This window comes from Atractosteus spatula, chromosome 10, assembly GCF_055471065.1.
Source record: "Atractosteus spatula isolate fAtrSpa1 chromosome 10, fAtrSpa1.hap1, whole genome shotgun sequence".
NCBI lineage: Eukaryota > Metazoa > Chordata > Actinopteri > Semionotiformes > Lepisosteidae > Atractosteus > Atractosteus spatula.
In genome coordinates this window covers 19,979,598-20,001,836 of record NC_142715.1, presented here as the reverse complement: position 1 = coordinate 20,001,836, position 22,239 = coordinate 19,979,598, and the positions used below count along the sequence as shown (strand labels likewise).

The following is a 22,239-nucleotide window of genomic DNA, read 5'->3' as shown; positions in this document are numbered from 1 at the left end:
ATTATATGTGTTTTTAAATCATAATCAGGCTAATGCAACATAAATTGATACAGTATCTTTGTCTTCTAAGTATCTTAATAAACTTTCAGCATAGCTTTCTACCCGTCAAGATTTATATTTCTTGGGATTTTGGGATCAAACATGGAAGGATTAGATTGTAATCGTTTTTATTTGTCAAATACGTGATTGTATTTGTATATGAAATACAATATTGTTGTTGCTGCTGTTCTGGTTGTTTCTATCCTGTAAAGCGTTTTGAGAAGCCACCTTTAAAGGCGATATATACTGTAAAACCGCTGATTCTTATGGAATGTGTTCCGCAGGAGATTCAAATTTTTATTTATTTATTTTTTAATCGCGTATCTAAGGAAATCTCAGTATAACTTTGTTCATGAACAAACAGTGGCATGTTACATTATTATTAGTTTTTTTGTTAACAAGGCTCGCCAGCTAATGTGAATTGAAACCTGTCTTGCTTGCTTTTAAAGTCGTGCATGTGTAAACGACAATTGAAATAGAGAAAAAAGACCTGACTGACAAGCCGATACATACTCTTAGAGTTTGATTAATAGGGAATATAATACAAAAATATAGTACTAAAAAAGGTACTACCACTTTTAAAGGTGATATGTAAAATAAAGTTTTTTATTATTGTTATAGAGAAACATGATCAGATTTTCCCTGGTTCAGAAAAAAAGATCTAAAGTGCTACACATAAGTTTCTTAATTCGATGTATTTAAAACAGTGAACTACTGCAGGTGTAACATAACATTCAGAAATACAATCGAGAATAGTTTTGTGGTGTTTGTTTAGATGAAACGTTCCTAAAACGTATAACGTAACAAAATTAAAGACGATTAAAATCTGTAATCTTTCCACTTGTACTGTGAGTCATCGGAAAGTTTCTGCTTTGTGTAAGGATGGTATCGAAAAGCAATCTTAAGTGGTGAGAAAGCTGTGCTCAATGTATTTAACGGACTTAAAAGTAAAAGGAGATGCTTCATATTGCTTGACTAATTTTAAAAACTAAGTTATAAATGCAGACGCTCCCTTGGTGCCGCGCCGGGTGTAAATATCAAAATATACATTCCCAACAAGAATTGTACCCATCTGTCATGCAAATAAAACACCTTGAATTGAATTGAATTGAGGGAGAGAGGGGGGGAGGGGGACAGAGATAGACAGGACTCAAGGCAAATAAGATACTTATGGGTACACAGGCATTCACGACAGCAACATATGAAACGTTTGCACGTACTGTATAGTTAAGTTATTACTTGGTTTTCAAAGTGCAATGAAATACAATATTGTTGTTGCTGCTGTTCTGGTTGTTTTTATCCTATAAAGCGTTTTGAGAAGCCACCTTTAAAGGCGATATATACTGTAAAACCGCTGATTCTTATGGAATGTGTTCTGCAGGGGATTCAAATTTGTATTTATTTTTTAATCGTGTATCTAAGGAAATCTCAGTATAACTTTGTTCATGAACAAACAGTGGCATGTTACATTATTATTAGTTTTTTTGTTAACAAGGCTCGCCAGCTAATGTGAATCGAAACCTGTCTTGCTAGCTTTTAAAGTCGTGCGAGATGTAAACGACAATTCAAATAGAGAAAAAAAGACCTGACTGACAAGATTTAATTAACAAGTAATAGGTTTATTCCATTAAGATTTAATTAATGCAGATCAGTAAATCAAGGGACAAAACAACTATTGCGCCCGGGTCCTCAATGGGCTTTGACGTGCTAATGCGTTGGTTTAACAGTCCGGGTGTGGCAAGCCTCTAATGTCTCCCGACTTCGGCAAAAGGCACCCGCCTTTCATTGGAAGACAATGAACACACTCTAGCCGTACATGTGAATATAGCATAAATACACCAAGGGATTGGGTGAGCTCCCATCACAAAAAAAAACTGCGAACCTGCACTACAGCGACCATAGTACAGTATGGAGACCAAGACCTTTTACGGGAAGAGACGGGGTGCTTCTGCCGCCCCAGCTTCCAAAGAGCGAAGGGTAAGCAAATACAGCAGACTTCATCTGAAATACGTGATTACAGCGCATATTACAAGGTATTATTGCCGTTTTGAATTTTAAATTCAATTATAATTATTTCTTCATAGCCTGTTCTTCAAGAAAACACCGCACGGGCGAAACGATCTTCGAAATCTACCACCAGGACAGTAAAAAAGAAAGCGGTAAGACGGAAAAAAAGAAAAGTTTATTTTGACTTCTGTTCCGCGACTGATGAATACTACTGTGTGACTTTATTTCTTACATGAATTATGTTATTTTGCCACAGGCCGTGGGTCTCTGCTCTCGGCCACTGGCCAGGGTGCCAACCTGTAGAAGCAGCACCTGTATGGAGACATTTTGGCAGCAGAGGGAGCAGTACGATGCATTACTGGGGAGGATTGGGAGGCTAGAGACACTCCTGAAAATGCAGAGGAAGGAGACAGTATGTTCCAGCAGTCAAACAGTTGAGCAGCTGTCTCCCGAAAAGTGCCTCTCCCCGCCACGCAGGTTGCAATGCCTGGCAGAAGCTCTGCCCCCCTCAGAGCACACACCGCCTCAGGACACTCCATCCCGGCCTCTCCGTTCACCACCGCGCAGGAATCTGTTGATGCCGTCCCCGCCGTCTATCTCCCCCCAGGAAGCACAGCGGAATTCACAGACGCCAGTGGGAAGAATAATTCTCCCAGATGTCCAACTGCTACCCATCACCCAGGAGATGGAGGGGGGGTTGTACTTGCAGTGCATCGGCATAGACGGGAAAGCAAGAGCCGACCGCTACGCCGCCCTCGTGTTTCGAAATCTTGTGACTTTTGAAATTTACTGGGGGTGGACCACGTCTGTAAATTTCGATGGGTCCAGAGGCAAAAGTGCCTTGCCTTGCAATCTCCGGGAAACCATTAGTACGATGGTGAATCAGAGATTCTCAACCCTTGCTGCGTGCGACTGGAAAAGAATTTGTGATCGGATCAATGAAATGCTTCGTAGGAGGAGGCGCTCTTTTCCTCAAGTCTAACAGTCTGTCCACAAACAAAACATTCCTGTTAGACAAGAGGAATTGAAAAAAAACAATTTTGTCAATGAAAACCGGTGTGTGTGTCTCTCTCTGCTGGATGTCCCTGTCACTCTCAGCTGAATGAATAAAATAATTTTATTGAAAACGCGTTTGCGATTGTCTGGTATTTAATTTGGTCCCTTTTAACTGTTTTTCGATCTACTGTATTGCTTTGAGATGCCACTTTTAAAGGCGATATGTAAAATAAAGTTTTTTATTATTGTTATAGATAAACATGATCAGATTTTCCCTGGTTCAGAAAAAAGATCTAAAGTGCTACACATAACTTTCTTAATTCGATGTATTTAAAGCAGTGAACTATTGTAGGTGTCACATAACATTCAGAAATACAATCACGTATTTGACAAATAAAAACGATTACAATCTAATCCTTCCACGTTTGATCCCAAAATCCCAAGAAATATAAATCTTGACGGGTAGAAAGCTATGCTGAAAGTTTATTAAGATACTTAGAAGACAAAGATACTGTATCAATTTATGTTGCATTAGCCTGATTATGATTAAAAAACACATATAATTAAACACGCGTTTGCGATTTAAATCAGAACACGATTTAAATCAATATAAATGTTTATATTGTAACGCATACTGTCCAGCCTCCATTTCTCTATAAAAATTTACTCTGTTGCACACACACACAATAGAAGCAGGAAGCAGAAGCAGGGACCGTTGTCAGAAGGGAAGAAGGTGACTATTCATTGTTATCAAAAATGACTTAGAATCGATCATGTTGCGATATTTTGAAATATAAAAGTCAATTGATTGTCCATAATATCGCTATTCTATTTTTTTCGAAGAAATGTTTGTTAAAAGAAAAGCCCAGCACCAGCTGGATTCGAACACACGACCTGCTAGTTGTTAGTCAGGCACGTAGACCAGTAGGCTACAAGACAACTCACATGAACAAGGAGGCAAAACAGCCCTACACAGCCCTGTCGCAGTATACGAATATAATCATACCGTTATTAAATTCTTTAGATACGTGATTCCATATTATATTGGCAGAAAAGCTTAAAACTACCACTTTTTCACACGCTATTTCACATGCTAGTTAAATACTTCGATGCTTAAAATCGGTAGGGAGAAATGAAATACCGGTGTGTATTTTTCCTTTAAAGTACCGATTCCTGGAATCTGACTGGCTGACACCCTTCTGAAGTGGTTCCATAAAATCTGGTATACGGAAAAGAAAGCGTTGATAAATACAAGTGTCTTTTAATACACTCTTTGCTGTGCTCTTGAGGATCCTTGTGATATTTTGAGCTCTAGTTGAATGATAAGTGTCGCATTTTAAATCATTTTCGTAGTTAGAAATTATGAAACGCCCTGTTAAAAGCAAGGGAGTTTTTATGCCCGTTGAAGTAAAACAAAATGCCTGACAAAGTATGGCTTGGACAGATTCCAAGTGCTTGTACAAATGTGCTAAAGAAATTATACTTTGAGTATACAGCTTGTCCAAAGTCATCCATTATTAATACTATTAGTAATATCTTCAGTAAAGGCTTTGATGCATAAATATTTCTGATAAAGGTAGGTTGTGTACTTTTGTCCAACTGAGCAATCTTGCTTTCATAAAATATACCAACATTTTAATGACTGATGATTAACATGCTGTAATACACAGTTCAAAATTAAAGGCTCAAATGCTGTACATGAGAGGTTAAGCTCCCCCTGGCGGTTTTACAAGGTGACGCTGGATAGTTTCCGGCAGAGCGTCAAATGACGTGTGATTAACCACGTGACACTGCATGATACCGCGTGATACCGCGACACGCCCACCGGGGTATGCCGCGAAATACCTCACCCATTTTGAATGGCTGCATCTGTACCTTAGTGTTAGAATTTTAAGATGTTTTGGTAATGAGGAAGGAGGGACATGCCATGTTTACAGGGTCATATTTTAAAAATGGTACAGTTAAATTTCCTGAAGTTCAGGATTTTGATAGTCTGTCTCTCAGACCTCAGTGTCAGAATTTTGAGCTGTTTTTATAACCTTGAGCTAGTTTCATGCAATAAGCAGAAAGTGCCATCACCCTTTGCTCATCCTCGGTTAACCATATATTCTTATATCCCATGTTCTAAATGTCCCAAATTAAAACTGCTATATTAAATGTTCTTGCAAAATGCAATATTTTAAGATTTTTAATGATTTTTAATGATCAGAAGACAAGGTCGTGGTAAATATGCAGAAAGTGCCAGTGAATTCACGTTTTGCCTTTGTCTTATTTACTCGATTTTCATCAGCCCAAAATCAATGTACTCTCCAATCGCTGTTGCTTCTTCAAATCCTTTAACGGAACATTGATATTGAGGGATTATATTGTACAAATTGTGGTTTTCTTTTTAAAGCAAATTTGAAAATCTGAGCCTCTATTACAGTTGTCTTGGATGTTTCACAAGGTATAATAGACCCCTTGCACCCTTAGTTAAACTATTTAAAAATTTAACAAACTTAATTGATATAGAACAGCATTTAAGGTTACATGTAAATTACAATTAAGGTAAATATACAAAGGTATTAAAATACAAATGTACAGTCCTGACATAATTATGCTGTCCATCTGTCTTTTTTGCTTGTCATCAGTACCAATATAGGTACTGATGACCTTCAGGTGACCCGTCTCCACCTTGAAGGGTAGCCAAGGAGCAGGGCAGTGTCTGCCCTCCCCACCAGCAAGACCTCAGGCTTCTCCAGGTTTACCCTGGTGCCAGCGGCAGAACAGTAGGCCTGAACCACCTCCAAGGTGGACTGGATCTCCTCCACCTCTGTCAACATCATTGTGGTGTCATTGGCATACTAATAGATCAGTGAGGTGGCAGTGCCCCAAGGCAAGGTGACCCCGCGCACCCCCTCCTTCCTGCGGATCGCCAGGCCCAAGGGCTCAGCCACAAGGAGTACAGCAGTGCAGACAGAGGGCAACCCTGCCACACTGACCTGGTCACGGGAAAGAAGATCATGAGGGAACCATTCACCCTGACACACCTCAGGACCCCCCTGTACATGAGCTTCATGTCCTCTCCCTTTCCCGTCATGTCCTCCACAGGAAGACAGATGAAGGGAAATCCATGTGCTGATTGACAACAAAAAAGTCACTTCAAATTATTCACAAATCTGTTTTATGTGTCTGACCACATCTCTCCTTCCTCTTTTGCAGTGAGCACATTTCTTTCTGTGTCTTCTCCTGTCTTTTCCTTGCTGTATTACTGTCCCCTTCCCTCATGTGGAGATGGATCCACAGCCGAAACCCTGCTTGTTTCACCCTGTTTGTGCAGCGTCAGTCTGTGTGAGGAGAGCTACTCACACTGCTCGGTTAGCATCGGTCGGCATGTGATACTTATACAGCAGAGTCATGTTGAGATTGTGAGTTCCAGCAGCTCCTGGAGTATCATGACTTCTAGTTTTAGCGACTGAAACTAATTGTTAAGTTTAGGTCTGTTCATGTTTCTCTGTCCATTTAAAAGAACTGTATTAACACAGGTAAATATGTTTCCACAAGCCAATACACTGCAGCTACATCTGATACTGTTGCTGTTTGTTCAATTGGCCCAAGTTTTTTTCTGCTACTTGACAATTCTGCTTCTGTATTTTTGCCAGTCTTTTTTGCGTTTTATATAAACAGCTAACATGCATATTCTTTGTTGTATATATATGGTTCATTCACAGAAACAGGAGAGACTGCCTTCATCTTCTTCTTATTATTATTATTTTGTTTTTGTTTCTGAGAGATCGTGGTACAAAGTATATATAAAACAATTTTATGTTGTACTTCAAGGCTATGGATCATAAAAAAATAACTTTTCCTTGCTGAAAGTCTAACGCACAAGAGAGAATGGTGATAAACTTCCTGAATATTTGTCCCACAATAGACATTTTTTGGGGAAAAAAAAACTTTTAATTTGATGTGTTATCATGTGAACTCTTGCTCTTATGATGGAAGAATATTGTATTTGGTATTGCATGTAATTAGATGGTAATTCTTTTATGTGCTCTGTCCTCTTGTTATGATGTGTTATTTCAGGAAAATAAAGTATATGCTCAGTAGAGGGGGTATAATATTTTGTCTGTTAATCAAACATAATCAGAGATTATGGACAACCATTTTTTTGCCAAGGTTGTGAATATTGTAATGCCTCTGAAGTCACATTAAAACTTCCTGTAGAATTAAAAAAAAATTCTACAAGCCAAATCAAGCGGGCATGATTTGTGTCCAGGATACTCTAATGCAACAAATCCTGCCCCGGAAAGTGCCACTTCTCTCATTTTGAGCCACTGCCCACCAAAAGGTCTCTGCACGTCTCTGGGAGATGTCAAGATGCTGAGCCCGTGCTGTACTTCAGTGGCGGGTGTAGAAGAAACGCTGTTGTACACGGAAAGCACATCGAGCTCCTTGGACATGAAAACTGCCAGATGGTTAAAACTTCTCTCAGTAAACAGGAGATCCTGTGTCCAAAATCCCGAGGTGCCTTTCTTCCTGTCTTGTCATACAGAACGTACTGTAACACTACAGGGTTCATGTGGGTGCCCTCGCCGCCACCACATCAGGTCGGCCCCCCAACGGCGGGGACTTCAACCCGGGACTCTGGCATCACTCAACAGGGACCCAGCCAGTTGAGCTAAAGAGAGATCTCCCTTCAGCCCAGCAGCTGCAGCCTCTGCTATCACAGGGGATGGCGGTGACGTCACCACTCTGGAATGCCGGCTTTCACACTCAATAGTGGCTGTTAGCGTTACAGTATCATTAAGGACAATCACATAGGGCTTGATTTAGTTTCATGCAAGTATTTACTTCCTTTCTTGGAACAACTTGTTTTTAAACAACATTCATACAATTTGCAAAATATGAAATACAAATCTTGCTTATTGGTGCAGAAGAAATACTGCCAGCTGGCAAGAAAATGACGGATTTTTTTTTTTCTTTAACCAAAAACCTGCATAGGGAGATGTAGAACAAAAATCCGCTTGAGACGTTTTCGTTGGGGAGGAGGGTTGTGGAAGGGCAAAAAAAATAAATCTGTTGCGTTTCACAAAATTCACAGTTACGAACGGCGCAAGTCGCAGGTGATTCACTCCTCTTCACTAGGTGGCGCTAGGAGGTGCAGTGAAGTTTATATCCGGCTGAAGATACTCCTCTTTCTCAGCTCCGCTTCTGGATTGTCTTGAAGTCGCTGCCGCGCTAACGAATGACGTCATCATACTGCGCGACACTGCATATATTTCACCCACGTGGGGGTGAGTGAATCATTTTCTTTAGATAAAGAAGGAAGATTTTTTTAGTAGCTTCAGTTTCTGAAAACGTAGCGTCTTGTCGGTTGTGTTTATGCTTGAACAGAGCACAGACCTGACAACAGACTCTGTGAAGAATAAAAAATAAAGTTGTTCTGTTTAAAAATCGCAAGTCAGCCTTTGTTTCTGACCGACTCTGAAGAAGGATGGCGGAGTGCTTGTTAAATCTGCAAACCCAGCTTGACTCGTTCATGCAGGTTTTGCTCAAATCGATCGTGTATGAAATGTCAGAAGTTTTTGGAAACAGAATTTCTGACTCTGAGGACGAGTTTCAAGACAAACTCCGCAGCGTCTCCCAAACTCTGGTGAGACGGGCCGTGTTTAAAATCACGCAGTGTGTGGAGGGCAGTGTCGGGAGTGAAATGGTGCAGCTGAAGAAGGAAAACGAAAGCCTGAAGTGGAGATTGCAGCTGTGGGAGAAGGAGTCGGGAGCAGGAGGAGATCGGCGACAGACAGATCGTGTTGGACACACGCTTCTCTGTGAAGTCACTGCAGAAATAAAAGAAGAAATGGACACGGAACTGCAGCTCTCAGGTCAGTGTGGTGACTTGTATGAAGTCAGAGTGTGTGTGTGTTAAAAACCAGTGTCTATAACTAACTCAATGGTGAGATTTTTTTTTAAACAACAAACTTTATTTTAAAGAAAACATCTCACAATAGTAAACATTCTCATTATCAGTACGCGTTCTAACAAAGTATCAAACCGTCATCAAACTTTCCTCACTGGTGAGAGTATAGTGGAGAGATGCAGAGTGACGTGGGACAGACGTGTGATGTAGCAACGGGATTCTTTATTGGAAACTGAATTGTTTTGTCCAGTTACGGTGCTGAAAACACCTCGTTCACATTCAACAGTTGTTTCACTGAATCAATTTGTACTCCAACGTCATTAGGAAACAGCATTTATAAATATTGTATTTACGTTGTATTGGTCTAAATTTTTATAATTATACTAATGATTGTGTATATAAACATTATTTAATTGGTTTAAGTATTACTGTCGTCCAGGGTCTGTGTCTGTATTGACTCCTCTGGAATATTAATCCAGTGTGTCTGTATTAACCCCTCTCTCTCTAAGTGCATTGTTTATGTACTGTACTGTGCAGTAAGTGTGTCTGTATGAAGCCCTCTCTCTCAGTACAGTGTTAATGCACTGTAGTGTCCAGTCAGTCAGTGTGTCTGTATAAACCCCTTTCTTTGATTGCAGTGTTAATGTCCTATAGTGTCCAGTCAGTCTGTGTTAACCCCTCTCTCAGTGCAGTGTTAATGTACTGGAGTGTCCAGTCAGTGTGTCTGTATTAACCCCTCTTTCAGTGCAGTGTTAATGTGCTGTAGTGTCCAGTTACTGTGTCTGTATTCACCCCTCTCTCTCAGTGCAGTCTTTATGTCCTGCAGTGTCCAGTCAGTGTCTGTATTAACCTGCCTCTCTCTGTGCAGTTTTAAAGTACTGTTATGTCCAGTCAATGCGTCTGTATTAATCCCTCTCTCACTGCCGTGTTAATGCACTGTAGTGTCCAGTCAGTGTGTCTGTATTAGCCCCTCTCTCTCTCAGTGCAGTGTTAATGCACTGGAGTGTCCAGTCAGTCAGTGTCTCCCCATTAACGCCTCTCTTTCTCAATGCAGTGTTGATGTACTGTAGTGTCCAGTCAGCATGTCTGTATTAACCTCTCTTTTGGTGCAGTGTTAATGTCCTGTAGTGTGCAGTCAGTTTGTCTGTATTAACTCCTCTCTCTCTCAGTGCACTGTTAATGTAAATGTAATGTAATTGTGATATTATTACAGTAGACTTTTTACATGGTAGTTAGGTTTCTGATGAAGCTAAATCAGCACACGCCCTTATACCCACTTATTCCACTATGTTTAAACAACCCAAATTGATCGTGAGTGTACTTGTATGCGCGTATGTAGTTTAAAGCTTTTAAGATCACATGGCCTCAGCTATCACTACTATGCTGATGATACTCAAATATACATCCATATCAAACCTGACACTGATGTGGCTGTCTCTATTCTATTTATTTGTATCCCCGATATAAAAACTTGGATGACTCAAAATGTCCTTCATTTAACTGTGACAAGACTGAAGTCATGATATTTGACGTTTGACCCACATGTGCAGCATGTTGTCAGAACATCTTTCATTCACCTCATAAATATTGCTCGACTACGCCCTATGTTATCACTAACTGTGGCTGAAAAGTGTTGTCTAATCTTGAATCGACTACTGTAATGCTCTACTCTCTGGGGATTCTAAATCCCCATTGAACAAACTCCAGTATGTCCAAAATTCAGCAGCCAGAATCCTGACCAGGTCTAGTACAAATGATCACATGACTCCTATCCTGGAGTCCTTGCACTGGCTTCCTGTCAAGTTTCACTGTCTCCTCTAACTGTGTATTCTCATCGTGCTAATTTTGTGTATTTTTTGTTGTTGGCATTCTATAAAATGCTTTGAGAAGCCACCTCTAAAGGTATAAAACTATAAAATAAAGTTTATTCTTATGAAGGTCTTGTCTTGTGTTTACAGGCTCAGAGGCCAGTGTTCTCTCCGACGCTGGGGAAAGGGCTCCTCTTGAACAGCAGCACAGTGAGGAGGAGTGGGGCTCCAGTCTGATGCAGGAGACAGAGCTCACTGCCGCAGCAGGGAAAGAGGCACTTAGTGAGCAGCACACAGACAGCAGACAGAGTGTCGAGGATCTGGACTCTGTGCCCATGATGAAGACAGAGCCTGAGAGTGAGACACCTGGGCTCTTAGTATGTGATGATTTTACAGAGAAGATTAATAATCTGGACACAATCAATATTACACAAGGTTGTAATGAACTGGGCTGTGTCTCTGTACAAGAGCACAGTGAAGATCTGGATGTCTTTAATCTTACAGAGCAGGACATGGATCCCCAGTTGATTGACCCTGCAGAGCAGCAGACTGATTTCCCTGGTGAAGAGAACAATACTGAGTTACAGCACCGAGAGGAGAGTCAGTACAGGGAGGAGCAACAGCAGCTCCTACAGGGCTTGATAAGAATTAGGCCTTGTTCTGTTCAAGTGGAGAGACTGTCATTGCAGAGTCTCAAACAATCATATGATCCCTTAGTATCTGATGACTTTACACACAGGTTTAATAATCTGGTTACTGAGAAAATTGTTGAAAGTTTTAATGAACTGGAGAGTATGTCTGTTCTTGGGCAAAGAGAGGAACAACTGAATGAACTGGACGGTTTTAGTCTCAGAGAGCTGGAGAAGGAGCCCAAGATGATTCACAGTGCTGTGCAGCACACTGAGGGACATAATGACGAAAACAAATCTCAGTTTCAGCACACAGAGCAAGATCATTCCATGGAGCATTTGCAGAATAAGAGACCCCAGCACAATCAGAAGATGAGGAAGAATCACTCAAGGCCTTGCTCAGATGGAGTGGACAAACTGCCATTATGGCACAGGGAGGAGCAGCGTTTCTGTCAGTCTAGCATTTCAAAACCCTACCAGCACCTTCACACAGGAGAGAGACCATTCAGCTGCAGTCAGTGTGGGATGAGTTTTAGACGATCAAGTAACTTAATAACCCACCAGCGCATTCACACAGGAGAGAGACCGTTCAGCTGCAGTCAGTGTGGGAAGAGTTTTAATCAGTCAAGTAACTTAATAACCCACCAGCGCATTCACACAGGAGAGAGACCGTTCAGCTGCAGTCAGTGTGGGAAGAGTTTTAGACGATCATGTGACTTTAAAACCCACCAGCGCATTCACACAGGAGAGAGACCGTTCAGTTGCAGTCAGTGTGGGAAGAGTTTTAGACGATTATGTGACTTAAAAACCCACCAGCGCATTCACACAGGAGAGAGACCGTTCAGTTGCAGTCAGTGTGGGAAGAGTTTTAGACGATCATGTGACTTAAAAACCCACCAGCGCATTCACACAGGAGAGAGACCTTTCAGCTGCAGTCAGTGTGAGAAGTGTTTTAGTCAATCTAGTACCTTAATAACCCACCAGCGCATTCACACAGGAGAGAGACCATTCAGCTACAGTTAGTATGGGAAGAGTTTTATCCAGTCAGGTGACTTAAAAACACCAATTTATTCACCAGTTTTTTAATTTAATCATAGTCTTAGTCAAGTCAACTAAAATGCCCAAGTTCAAGTAGGTAGATGTGTCAGCATGTGACATCCGAAGTAGGCTCCACAGCCGAAACGTTCATTTTCTTCTCCTTTCAGCATGGAACAAACATTTACTTGTTCCCAAAATGTCTATTAGTCATAGTCACTTTGTCGTCACCCACTTTTGAGTTCGTCTGGTCTGTTAAATTTTGACTATACTCTTACTTACGTTTCTTTACAGTTGACTAAAACGGAAACAGTTCTTGTCATGGAGTTTAATTTATGTGTATAATAAGTTTTTAGTTGTATTCAATTTTAATGAATTAGGTCTAAATTGAATTGAATTCCTTTATAGTCTTGGAATGTTACGTTTAGTGCTGTTTAATTTATAATTAAGGCTGTTGGATAGGCTTGTAATTGTGTAACAGCTTTTAACTTACCTTGTTAAGCAAGAAATGTGTATAAAACAGATTTGGATCCTTAACTGTCACTCTTAAGGAAAAAAAAAGTCACACATCTGATTAAACAAAATTCATAGTCTTTGTTGCACAATCTAAAGTTTATTTATCCCCAGAGAGGATATATATCAAATACAAGAAATATTCATTCAGTAAAGGGTACAGATGCAGCCATTCAAAATGCAAGGTACAAACCCATACCACGGGCATCTACGCATGCGGCACCACGCCCTTCTGATAGGTGATAGCTGTGTTTGAACACTCAATCTCAGGGTTACAATTCAGTCACTTAAGCGATCACACCATTGAGGCAGTCATGTGACAAGCACATCTCAATGGAAAGTCTTATACTACTGTTTGTGCAACTGTACATGAATATAGTTATACCATTATTAATTTCTTTAGATACGTGATTCTATATTATATTCCCTATTAATCCAATTCTAAAAGTATGCTTCTTTTAACTCCGATATCAAGCATATTCGCAGAAAAGCTTAAAACTATCACAAATTAAATGATTAAATCTTTCCACGACCGACCAACACACCACGAGTGCCCCTGTCGGTCATTTTGGCCAGCCAATCACGTACCGCGGTACGGTGCGGTGGCGCATGCGTAGATGCCCGTGGTACGGGTTTGTACCGTGCACTTTGAATGGCTGCATCTGTACGTTTCTCTCTTGTCGAGGTGTGAGAGGGTAGTGTGTAGAGCAGTTTCGATGGCATCCTCAGTTGATCTGTTTTGTCGGTATGCAGATTGCAGTGGGTCCAAGGTGTCAGCCAATAAGGAGGTGATGTTGGCTTTGATCAGGCGCTCGAAGAATTTCATGATGATGGATGCGAGTGCAACAGGGTGGTAGTCATTTAGGCAATTGACTCCGGTTTTCTTGGGGATCAGGATGATGGTGGTTTTCTTGAAGCTAGAGGGGCCTGTGCATTGAGTGAGGGAGAGATTAAATATGTCTGTGAAGATGTCCACTAGTTGATCTGCACAGGCCTTCAGGACACGACCAGGGATGGCGTCGGGGCCAGGAGCCTTACGTGGATTAGTCTTTGTACACGTCAGACACACAGTGGGTGTTCCCCCTAGTTTACTGGGATTTCCTTAGCTTGTTCAGTGATGCGGACTTCAAACCATGTGTAAAATTAATTTAGTTAATCGGAGGGAAAAGCAATGTGTGTAGTGTTGCTGTGTTTCACTTTGTAATCTGTGATGGCGCGGATTCCGTTCCACATATTCTGAGTGTCCTGGTCGTCGTGATAGTGTGATTCCAGTTTTACCCTGTAGTTATATTTGGCTTTTCTGAGATCAGATCTGGGTTTCCTGTACGTGTCCTTGTCTCCAGAGTTGAAGGCGGATGCTCTAGCTCTGAGTTTAGCTCGTACTTCGCCATTTACCCACAGTTTTGGATTTGGGTATGTGCAAACAGTAATCCTGGGGACAACATCTTTTATGCATTTGCTGATATAGCTAGTAGAATAGTCCACGCACAAAGTAATGTCATGAAAAATCTGCCGGTCAGTGGTGGCAAAGCAGTGACTTAGAATAGAGTACAATTCCTCTGAGCAGCGCTGGTGTGGTCCTTGTCTCAGGCTTCTCCTGCCTGAGTTTCTGCCTATAGGCAGGGAGTAGCAGGATAGAGGGGTGATCAGATTTGCCGAATGGATGTCGGGGAGGCTTTGTAGCCATCCCGGAAGGGAGTGTAAACATTGTCCAACGTGTTTGTTCTGTGCGTCGTGCTGATGTAGTTTTGGCATGATTTTCTTCAGGTTCGCACCACTGAAGCCCCCCACAGTGATGAATGCGACCTCGGGGTATGAGTTTTCATGTTTGCTAAGGTGTTGGTGTAGTTCCTCCAGTGCTTTTGTGGTGTTTGCCTGCAGTGAAATATACATCGCTGTGTAAATTCCCTCGGTAGATAGAACGGGCGACATTTTATTGTCAGGTGTTCAAGGTGTGGAGAGCGTGATGATGAAATAGTCTCCACAGCTGTACACCAGGAGTTTTTAACCATGATGCACACCCCTGCCCCTGATCTTCCCCGAGTCCACTGTTCTGTCCTGACGGTGGACAGAAAAACTTCTCGGGAGGATAGCGGTCTGGAATAGATGAATAAAGCCAGGTTTTGGTAAACGCTAGCATACTGCAGTTTTTAATGTCCCTCTGGAAAGCAAGCCTTGACCTCAGCTCGTCCAGCTTGTTGTCAAGTGACTGAACATTAGTGAGAAGTGGAGGGTGATTGCTTTGTTGTCTCACTCTAACCAAGACACCTGCACGCTTACCTCTCTTCCTGTGCCATTGCCGCTTTCCTCCAGGAACAGGTACAGGTAAGACTCCATAGTCCAGGTAGTCCAGGAAATCCATTGTTATTTCTGGTACAAGCCTGGTGGCACCTATAGTCAATCCTATGTCTATTAGTATTTGTCGGTCAAAGCTGATCACCGAACAAGCAGTATGTATAGTTAGTACTACGAAAACAACATAAAGTAAAGAAATAGACAGAAATGAACAGGAGCTCACAGGACGGCAGCCTTCCTCATCGGCGCCATCTTGGAGAATTGTGCTCAGAAAAAAAGGTATTGTGCTCAGAGTAAATAGAAGACAACTCTAAGGACATCAACAAAGTACCAGTGAACAGAGACGGACAGTTTCTTAAACTCTCAAGTGTTGGCTTGGAAAGTAAGATGAAATCAAAGAGTGTCAAACTAATTCATATGAAGACACACTGAAGGCGAATCCTTTTGCAGTTAGACAGGTCGACAGAAGGTACAAAAACACGTCAGAGAATGGAAGTGATGAGCCACAAAAATGATAAGACTGCAGTGAGATGTACATTCTCTTGTTAAAACAAAACTCTGTTATGTTTTATGGATTATGGACAGAACTTCTGTAACTCTGCAACACCCAGTGCACCCCATACACCATTAAAAGGACAATGGCATTGCAAAATTGACATTCTTGAAAACATACCTTTTGTTTTCTGCATTCCTGTACTTCCTCATTTTCCTCAATCCTGTTTAACCAACAGCAGTTCTCATTTTCTTTCACTTCCTCATGGGGATACAAATGCTAGTCATTTAACAGCTAAAATTTTGCAATACTGTTATTTAATTTATTTTGTTACTGACATCAGCAAACCAAACACATGACTGAGGTGGCACATTTCTGGAAGTGCAATTCCGACCATTGTTTTTTTTCCAGACAAATCCACCAAAAGACTGAAGAATATGATACTCAAAGTGGCATTGTGCCTGCCATTTTCAGTTCAAATACATTTGCAGCCCTGAGGGTTTTATATTTGTAAAAAGATTATCCTTTTAAATATTCCTCTGGTTAAGTTCAAATGAATTTCTCAGCAACCCTTCACCTTACTGATTTGCAGAAAATGCAAGTGTGTTGCATGTATCAAACTACAACAAGCAAACAATTGAGTACCAAAGTCCGATATTCAATAATGACTGTGGACTGTGGAGTGTGGAGTCTGGAGTAAGGGCGACACGTAGCCTTCGTAGTCCCAGCTTCTAGATGATGAGCCACAGCTGTGCAGGTCCTATAACGGCACACTGGACACCCCCCAGAAGGTGGAGTATTTTTACAGTAGCAGTCCCAGAGGGGATTGCACCCACATAAGTTATTTTTCTTTTCTTTTTGCCTTTTTGTTTCACCCTTTTAGTTATATTTTCACCCTTTTTTATTTTTGGTTCATGCTATCCTCAAATTGGTGCTTCTGACCCTCAGTTAGGGGCGTTAACTTCTTACTGGTTCTCACTGCGGCTCCGCCCATGCCGCAGTGTTACATGACCAACATGAAAATCATTTTTACCCAAGGAATTTTATCTTCAAATGGGGGGTGGGAGAATTTATTATTTTTAATTATTTTTAAAAATGCAATGGAGAATTGTTTGAAAATTTTTAAAGTAAAAATAACAGATAGCCAGCATTATAATGTTAGGACTGTACTGTTTTATTTTAATATTTTTTGCAATATTTACCTTAATTTTAATATAACTGTTATTTACTCTATAGTAATTTTGTTGTGTTTTTACAATATTGTAGCTGAAGATGCAAAGGGGAGTATAATAATAATTAATTACAAAAACGTCCAAGACAACTCTAATAGAGGCTTGTATTTTAATACAATTTTAATAAAATTGGCAATTAAAAGAAAACCACAATTTGTACATTGTCATTAATATGTAGTTAGAATTCATGGCACAAATATTTTTTCACCCCATGCGCTGATATTGCGTTACATATTATAGGAGCATTGCCACTGTTTGGTAGCTTCTCGAGATTTTTTTCAAAACTGAAACTGGTTAAAAAAAATTTAATATAACATGTCCCAAAATCATTTTTCAGGATTCATGTCAATTGAATGTACTACAGAAAAAAATAGGTTTAACCAAAATTTTAAAAGACTACACAAGTACAGAAGCTTATTGTTTTCCTGACCAAAAGAAAAAAATGAAACAGATTGAATAGCTCTTACGTAAAAAATAGAAATACTATAGTTTATATTTAACCCTCTTCTCTTTATCATATTTGTCTCTTGTATCCCTCTTCTATCTCATCTCTACCTGAGCCCCACTCAGCTCTGCTCGAAATCCGCAGTCTAGTTGGCAACAGACGACCTCTGCATCCTGCATGTTGGCCTCACAGATTGTACCCCAGGATGTTCCTCACAGAACCTCGACTCTGTCAGAGTAGAGACTCCTGCTCCCTGCTAACCGCACTCCTTTAACTGGAGAGAAGTTGCCACTTAATCGTCACGAGGGTGTAAAACATAAACTGAGGTTCTTATTAGTTTCCTTTCTAGTATTTAAAGAGTTAAACCCCTGTGTGTTTAAAATGTCTCATTCTGCTCTGGCGTGCTAGTTGTGATCTCAGTCTAGGTTTACAGTCAGGGACACATCCATCTAAATTTAATAAAATAGACCTGACCAGACATGTGACACAGGTATACACAAAACATCTCAACAAATTGTAGGTGTATTAGAGCACATTTACAGTGTGCATAACATGACAAAGTAAAGTAAATGTCAAGAGATAATTATGTGTAGATCTTCTGTATTTATTACTAAACTGAAAACAGCTTGAAACCATTTTTTTATTCAATCTAATAGTTTCTGTAGCATTTCTAAACTCAGTTTTTAATTTTAGATAATTTTTAGGAAACAGGACAGAGAGATAGAAAAGGACACCAGTGGTAGAGAGTCCTGAAACTGCTTGATGAATCTCTCAGTTCCGCCGATACAGGTTGTACCCAGTCCCAGTTTAAACTGGTTTAAAACAACCGTGGGTGAAAACACCAGGCTCATATAACTGCTGAGGTAGCGAAATACAATATAAGGTATTAATAAATGTATATATAAACTACAGACTCAAAGAAGCTTGGAAAGGTGGAAGTGATATTAGAAAACAGTTCACACTGACGAAGTTCACTCGTATTTAATACAGTCTCCTTTAAATAAATTCCCCTGTTTCTCTGGTCAATTCAGGTTTTACTGCTCATTTCATTCAGTTTTCATTCATTACATTTCATTAGTGTGAAAGACGCGACCCTGTACTGGATACAGCACATAGAAATTGGACCTCTGTTCACGACTAAAGACACTCAAGATAAAGAGTTAATTAACTGTAATTAATGTCATGAGCTGTAATGAGACCCGGTGTCGGAGTAACTGTGACTGATAACACAGACAGTATTATATTAGTGAGAGTAACAGTCAGGAGATCAAATCTTTTTCTAATAAAATGAGACTAATCAATTTCTGGAAATATTAACTGTTATTTTAAATAAGTTCATGGAGGCAGGTAGTTCGCTCTATGTGTAACCCTGTCTGAACGCTTCACCACAGCAGGCAATAGCTACTAGTTACAAACTACAATTCCCACAACCCCCCTGGGCGACTTCCTGCAGGCGTCTCCAACGCGTGTCCCACACAACCTGGCCGTGGTGACGTCACGCAGTTCCCTTCCAGTGGGGGCTGTAGTCAGAGACGCGCGCCGAGAATAAATTCACACGAGATCTCTTTTTTAAAGGTTTATTTTCTAAAAAGTAAAAATATGTGAGCGATTCCACAGGTTCTTACAGGACAGGAGAGCTGCAGCTGGTATCGCGGATCTTCCTCTCAGCCTCGTACATCTTTACACTCATTACAGGTGATGTTACACTTTCCCGTTTAAAAACTGTCTCACACTCGGTAACACACACTGCAACCACACTTCACTGAATTCACAACACTGTTACACACGAGTGTGTTTTTCCGTTGTTACTGCGCGCTTCTGTAAGCTTCTTCAATTAACCCTTTATATACTTTAGTTATTCACATGATGCTGTGATGTGACGTCGCCTTTCGCCTGTAGATGGCTCTCTCCAGTCCTTTTTAATTGTACTAATCCGGATGGATTACTGTCTCTCACAAATGTGTGTCTCACCCCCTCCATTGCGAATTCACACTTCTCCCATCTGGGAGACACCTCTGTGCCCCCAGGTGTATCCTCAGTAAAGGGGAACATGTAGGTAAAAATTGCATTTTTGTATGAACCAATTTTCAAAACTCACAATAACACAAACTGGCATGTTAGACAACGAGTAAATAAGACAAAGGCAAAACGTGACTTCACTGGCACTTTCTGCATATTTATCACGACCTTGCTTTCTGATCATTAAAAACGGTCTTATATGCCCCAGCAACATTTGCAAAGACGCTTATTTGACAAAACCATGGTGATTTCCTATTAGCCGTGGGTCTGTAGAATAGATTCGAGCTACTTTTGGAGAGGTACATTTTTTCTGTCAGGAAAGAGAGTGTTTCCTGTCTAGAAGAGCACAGCTTTGTGTCAGTTTGCAAGAGGAAGTGATATAAAAACACCAAAAAGATTGCAAAAAAGAAAAAAAATGTCTATTTCCTATTTCCTGTGGGTCTCTTTATCACATTCCACCCAGTTTTGAGGATGTACAAACTGTTGTTGTGCTATAAATGTGACTTTACCTGGTCCAGGATTTTGTTTTTCTGAAACAGGATTAAGGAGACTTTATTTTGAAAGGTGCTGCCAAGCCTGTGCTCTTAGTGCAGCTTGAATTACGCCATTTTGTTGTTTTTCTTCTCTCTTAATAACGTTAGTTTTCGGTGCTGTCGTAAATTTTATTTGCTCTACAAACCAAAAATTGGTTCGTTAAATTAGTAAAGCGATGTAAAGAGTGTGTAAGCTGCTTATTTCACACCCGTGCGGTTTCGTCTGTTCTGGAGGTTACGGTGGTAGTTTGGTTAAATGTTCTCCCGTTAGTTTCGTTTATTGAAAATGTAAAAAAAAATGTCTCCCACCTTCGAGGAGCGAAGACGTCTGTGTAAAAAAAAACGTTTGGACGTTGGTGGTTTAGAATGAAGTATCGTTAACGCGAATTGTCGATTTGATTAAAAACATAAAACGCTGGGTGAAGCAGTGGTTGGCTTTACAGTGAGTTGTCCTCTCTAGATGGTTTTAGATGGAAAACAGATTGTTTCAGTTCAGTCTCAAGGGCACAGTGGTTCAGCACTGCTGTCTTGCAGTGCTGGGGCCCCGGGTTCAGTTCTGGACTTGGGTAGCTGTCTGTGTGGAGTTTGCATGTTCACGTGTTTGTGAATTCCTGGAAAATCCGATGTAAGCATTGAGGTTAAGAAAAAAAAATAGAAACCTGGTTTCCTTCCCAATCATTTGTACACATACTTTATGCTCCCCTCATTTCTTCATTCAGTAACTGATAGATTTGTTCTTATTTTCTTTGTTCTTTTGTATACAGTATGAAGGGGCAAAATGTATTTTCTCAGCTGCTGGTCTTTTTGGTGAAACTCGGGTCAGTATTGAACTTACTTGGTATGTGTCAGGTTGGGTGGAGATGGTCAACAGACAATAGACTGTAAGTACAGTTCTTTAAACTTTATTTTGGAAAGATAATAGAGAAGATCTGCACTTAAGACTGAAAATCCTCACCTTTCAGACTAGCATCATTTTTATTTACAAAACCCTCTCAGGCGATTGAGCTGCTAATAAATCCTGTGCTATTCTAGTGTTGAAAACACGTATTGAACATGATTACAACATCAGTTTTTATTTGTACAAGTTACTGTGCTCCTTGTAGCTGGATCCTGGTGTCTTTTCATCATTTTACAAAGAGATTTCTCTTCTCTTGTATTTTTCCTAACTTATTATTTAAACCACCTGGGACACGGGTTTTCTTTTAAGCTTTAATTCCCTCACTCATATTGCAGGTCCCTCAGCATGTCGGTCCTGTTTGTTGTCCTGACAGTGTTTTGCTCTCAAGGTAAGAGATCACTGTTTCTGTCCTCTGTCTCCCAGTGTGCTCTGCTCTCCTCTCTGTGTCTGGGCTCTATGGGGACACAGTCACTCTACCCTGTGATGGGAGCTACTACAGACCCACTCCTGAGGAGAGAAAGATTGTCCAGTGGGAGACAGCAGACTACTATGTGCTGGAGTTCAACAGAGGGCTAAACCTCACTGGCCCTGGGTTCGAGAACAGAGCTGAGCTGTCCAGAGAGAGGATCAGAGATGGAGATTTCTCCCTGATCCTTCGTAACGTGACGTTCTCGGATGAAGATATCTATGAGTGTCAATTTGTGAATGACAGAAGTGAGAGGAAATTCCTTGGAGGTGTGAAGCTCACAGTTCTAGGTAATGTCCTTTCTCTCCCTTGTGATCTGAACAGTTTGAGGGAATCAGGTGTTTACAGTGTAGTGATTCCTGACTCATGTCAGCTAACCTGACCTACAGTTGTTTTCTCTCTCAGTTCTCTAGGATGCACCAGCATCTTCTGTTTATAATTTGTCTTCCATCTCCTTCATCCCAAACCCCAGATCAGGGCCTTTGGTAAATCAACTCAGACGATGTTGGGGTATATGACTATAATTCTCTCTTTAGAACAGACAGGGAATTCTGGGACACAACCATGTGACTTGCTGGGTGTTGCTGACCGGTCACTTGTCATGTCTTCCTGTAGGACACGAGGAGAACATCAGTCTCTCCTGGGGAGACCCCCTCAGTGTCCCTCTGCACACACAGCAGGCTGTTAGAGCTGTGGTTCAGGCCTGAGGGACAGCACTTGACAGCACTGTGATCTCATACTCCAGCAGGCTGAAGGCCTGGGTTCAAGACCAGGTGCTGAAGATCTCTAGTGTGAGAGCTGAAGACGGGGGCACTTACACAGTGCAGGATTCCCAGAGGAACCGCATCAGCACTGTCCACGTCACTGTGGGAGGTGAGGAGTGGGGCTCCAGTGGGGAACTTGCACAATGTGACTCTTTCACGAGTGTCAGT

The 22,239-nt window shown here is 40.9% G+C and overlaps 2 protein-coding genes across 2 annotated transcripts in view; both read left to right on the top strand.

Annotated features, from left to right (window-relative positions):
• LOC148825697 (uncharacterized) overlaps positions 1–12,401 on the top strand; it is a 221,745-nt gene extending 209,344 nt beyond the window's left edge. Inside the window, exon 8 of the mRNA XM_088926200.1 lies at positions 11,888–12,401. Coding sequence (XP_088782326.1) covers positions 11,888–12,401 — 514 coding nt within the window. The remainder of the gene's footprint in view (positions 1–11,887) is intronic.
• Positions 8,519–11,858, top strand: LOC148825698 (uncharacterized; the record flags this gene model as incomplete). The annotated part of the gene is made up of 2 exons (XM_088926137.1): positions 8,519–8,906; positions 10,900–11,858. Coding segments are annotated over exons 1-2 (1,347 nt in total), but the record flags the coding sequence as incomplete, so codon positions are not given.
• Positions 12,402–22,239: the final 9,838 nt, after the last annotated feature.